General features: G+C 39.2%; 1 protein-coding gene across 1 annotated transcript; it reads left to right on the top strand.

The window, feature by feature from the left end:
* The first annotated feature begins 22 nt into the window (after positions 1 to 22).
* On the top strand, positions 23 to 4,442 carry LOC114900200 (endogenous retrovirus group K member 25 Env polyprotein-like). Its single transcript, XM_029231348.1, has 2 exons — positions 23 to 86; positions 2,784 to 4,442. Exon 2 carries the CDS (start codon positions 3,038 to 3,040, stop codon positions 4,313 to 4,315), a length of 1,278 nt encoding a protein of 425 aa, XP_029087181.1. The 5' UTR covers positions 23 to 86; positions 2,784 to 3,037; the 3' UTR covers positions 4,316 to 4,442.
* The last annotated feature ends 39 nt before the right edge of the window (positions 4,443 to 4,481 follow it).

The raw sequence follows: 4,481 nt of genomic DNA, 5'->3' as shown, positions 1-4,481 counted from the left end.
CACAATTCATCTCGTGTGATGAGCTTACTTTCGGCCCTGTCATAAGAATAAACTACAACACTTGGCGCCCGAACAGGGACTTGAAGGTAAGTAATCGCGTGATCGCGGGACCGAAGGGGAAATCGGTCCGCTCAGAGTAAGCGAAACTTTCGGGAGCAGTAGAGTAACTGAAATGAGGAATTCCCATTCAGTAGAATTTCAATACATTAGACTCCTGAAACAGTTATTACGGAGTTCAGCAGCGAAAGTGAAACAAGAATCTTTTGATGAATTGTTTGCGCTGGTTCGTAAACATTGTTACTGGTTTCGACCTACTGGTCATAACCAGTTGAATTTAAAAGTTTGGAAACAGGTTATGCGAGCCTTAAGAAGAGCTCATCAACATAGAGACCCTATATCTGTCCGTGTTTGGTCTCTTTGTAAATTAATTTCCCTTGCCCTGGAACCATTACAGTCTGAAACGGAAAGTGACAATGGGGCGCGTCCTCAGCGTCCGAATTCTGCTCCCGATCACTCTGCTACTTTTCTCCCCCCGCGCCGCGGCCTCCTTACAGCCCGGCTGCTCAGTGAGTCTCCCATAGAGGACCTTCCTCCGCCTCCTCCTCCCCTTGTGTCTGAGACAGGAGAGGATTTTTCAGGTTCCAGTGATGAAGGGGCTTTTTCTGATGATGATAAAGGTTAGGAGCAGACTAGCAAACAAAATGAGATGCCACTTTCTCAACAGAATGAGATTTCTGATATACTTTCAAAGTTAAAAAATTTGATGACTAAATTGGAAGAAAATAAAAGCAATGCTACCACTCCTTCATATCAGGAGCCATGTCCTACTATTCCTTCGGCTCCTCCTTTAGAATTAGCAGCTTATCCTGTTGGAGCCTCTCGTCAGTTTCGCTTTCCTCTAAAACCTGAATCTAATAGACTTGTTGGAAGAAGAGATGAATAAACAAGGAAAGCAATATTCTGAATCATTTTTTGCTTTCCCTATTGTTAGACAAGCTTTGCCTGCTAATGATCAATTTCCAAATGGATATGTAAATGTTGAGTATAACCATCATGATATAAAAATTTTTTTAAATGCTAAAAGAAGCCATTAATGCGTATGGAATGCATTGTAATTATGTTCGGGGACTTTTGTCTGGTTATGCTACTGAAAACATGTTGAGAAATTAATATGTTTTCAAAAGCATACCTAGATAAAAGACCTTGAAATAGTCACCGTGAACTTTCTCCCCAGGCTGAACAAGAATTTAAATGGATAGAAAAACATATACATGATGCACAATTGGATCGGATTGAATCTCTCGATCATTTACGACTTATTTTATTTCATACTCCTCATTCTCCTACTGGTTTACTACAACAACAAGATAATCTCATAGAATGGATATTTTTAGCTCATAAAGCTCAAAAGAAATTACAATCTTGTGTACAAAAAATAGCTGATATTATTATTAAAGGTAGGTTACGATTAAGGCAAACTGTGGTCAGGACCCACATGAACTTACAGTCCCTTTTTCAAACAAAGAAATACAAACTCTTTTTCAACTAGAGGATAACTGGCAAATTGCCTGTGCTCATTATATAGGTAAAATACATAATCATTATCCTTCTGATAAACGTTTACAGTTTTTGAAAAAGACTAATTGGATTTTGACAAAAATGGTTCAATTAGATCCTGTTATAAGACCAACTTTTTTTTACTGATGCCAATAAAACGGGAAGAGCAGGATATGCTAACAGTCATGATCAAAAGGTGTTACAATCTCCATATGTTTCAGTTCAAAAAGCAGAACTATTTGCTGTAATAGTATTGTTACAAGATTATCCAATTGCTCTTAATATAATTACAGACTCTCAGTATGTGGAATTTACAGTTAAAAATATTGAGACCGCTTTTATCCCAGATAATGGATCAGAACTGCATTCTTTATTTTTGCAAATACAATATATAATTAGACTACGTACTGCACCACTTTTCATTACTCATATTTGTGCTCATACTCATTTACCCGGTCCATTGGTAGATGGAAATGATTTTATTGATACTTTAGTGGGTACCGTACAATTAGCTACAGCAGAACATCATAGACATCATACTAATGCCAGAGGATTGAAAAATAAATTTAATCTTACTTAGAAACAAACAAAAACTATTCTCCGTACATGCCCGCAATGTGCTGCTATTAATCAACCTTGTTTGAATATTGGAGTTAACCCTAAAGGCTTATCTGCTAATGCTATCTGGCAAATGGATGTAACTCAATATCCTGGTTCTGGAAAGTTAAAATACATTCATCATTCTGTAGATACCTACTCTCATTTCTCATGGGCAACTCCATTATCTTCTGAAAAAGCTGATGCTGTAATAACTCATTTATTAGAAGCTTTTGCTGTTATGGGAATTCCCGACAGCATAAAAACCGATAATGCTTCTGCATATCACTCTCAAAAATGTCAGACTTTTTTTGCCACACATAATATAAGGCATGTTACAGGTATCCCAGGAAACAGTACGGGACAAGCAGTTATTGAACGACAAAACCGCACTTTGAAAGAAATGCTTATAAAACAAAAAGGGGGAGATGAGGTACAAAGTCTTGCTTTATTTACTCTTAATTTTTTGAATCATGGAGAACATGATCTTAGTGCAGCTGACAGACATTGGACAAAAATAAGTACACAAGAACTTAGACAGCCTGTTTTTATATTAAATAAAAATACTAACACTTGGGAACCTGGCGAGGTTCTTCGTTGGGGCCGAGGATATGCTTTTGTTTCTGCAGGAGCTGAATCCTATTGGGTGCCGGCTAAGAAGATAAAGCTTCGGGATGGCAACTAAGCGTAGCCTTGATGTGACGGGAATGACAAAGGGATTTGCGGAGATGGATTTGAGCAAGAGAGCATTCCGTGTGCCATTGGATCGAACAAAGAAGGCACCTTCATTGACCTGGGGGCAAGTGAAAAGTTTGCAGGCACTGCTGAAAATCTTGTCATTTCGCAGGGTAAACCCCTCACTAGCACCAATCTTTTTGTAGCTATGTTGGCAATATTGTCTGCACAGGTAATAAGCATATCAGCCAATGAGATAAATTGTACTAACCATACTTATTGGACTTATATTCCTAACCCTCCTCTTAATATGGGGGTTACCTGGTGGGATGCCCCAATTTTTGTATACGTAAATGAGTCTGGATGGTTGCCTGGTCCTTTTGATGATAGAGGCCCTTTGAAGCCGGAAGAAGAAGGAAGGATAATAGAGAATTACACGGTGGGTGTTAATGGACCTCCTATTTGTATGGGAAAGGGAGATCATTGCCTTAAAATGAATTATCAGGCATGGTTAAGTATTGTCAAAAATGAAAGCAGATATCATGGGTTGTATCTTTTGAGTGCTTATAGTTTTAAAAGTTCTAATTCCACTCTTAATGAAAATGTTTCCGCACCTTATATGCCTCCACGCCGGGTGCCTCTTGTGGATCGATTATCGGATTGGGTCCATTGGACTCGATGCCAAGGAGAAATGGCTCGGGTTCTTGTTAATACTTCTTGGGCAAGTGTCATTGATTGGAGCCCTTTTGGCTCCGCCCGAGGAAAAAAGGGTTTGAAGAATTTATACTGGCATAAAGAGGATAACACTATTTATAGCGATACTATTAATGATACCATAGTATGGCATGCTGGAGGGTTTTCTCCTCCTGGTCCTCATTTAAATGGATATCCTATCCAAAAGGACTTGTGGAAGCTTATGGCAGCTCTGAGAAAGATTAATGCCTGGGTAGGGCATATGGTTAATAAATCTGAAAATCATAGTTTGATTTTTCATAAAGATGTTACTCGGTATACTCGTAGTTGTATGAAATTACCTTATATATTGTTAAAGGGACCAGCTGTATGGAATGAGACTCAAGGTATTATAATGTGTAAAAATTGCTCTCTGTATACCTGTATTAACTCTAGTATATCTTTTAACATATCTACTAAAAGTTTGTATATCTTACGAGCTCGGACAGGTCTTTGGCTTCCTGTCAATCTTGGAAGGGAATGGCAAGAATCTCTTCCTATGGCTGTTTTGCAATATTTAGCTGATGCGTTAAAAAGACGTAAAAGATTTGTAGGAATGTTGATTGCAGCTGTCATGGGTATTATAGCCATAACAGCTTCTACTGCAGGATTGCTAATGCTCATTATAATAATAATCACATGTTTAATTGTAGTCCAACGACGAGTGAAAGCTACCCGCCGTGCAACATCGCAACAAGCTGCCGTGTTCTCCTTGATGCTACAAAAATTACAAAACAAAAAGGGGGAAATGTAGTGGAACAACTGAGGACATGGAAAGGAGACGTGACCCATGAGCCCCCCCTCCCCCAGCAAACTGAGGGCTGGCGAATAAGCCAGAATTGCAAAAAGTCCTGATTGCTTTGAGCCCCCCCGCCCGGCAAACCGGGGGCCTGCGAAGAAGCATTGAGTGCTTTGGGCAC

The sequence above is a fragment of the Monodon monoceros genome, unplaced genomic scaffold, assembly GCF_005190385.1.
Source record: "Monodon monoceros isolate NGI ecotype Baffin Bay Population unplaced genomic scaffold, NGI_Narwhal_1 Contig2971_ctg1, whole genome shotgun sequence".
Taxonomy (NCBI): Eukaryota; Metazoa; Chordata; class Mammalia; order Artiodactyla; family Monodontidae; genus Monodon; species Monodon monoceros.
Note: the sequence above shows the minus strand (reverse complement) of the source record. Positions and strands in the feature narration are given on the sequence as shown.

What these genes read in the sequence shown, in the direction of transcription:
- LOC114900200 (XM_029231348.1), top strand. Translation starts at nt 3,038, where the DNA reads ATGTTGGCAATATTGTCTGCACAGGTAATAAGCATATCAGCCAATGAG.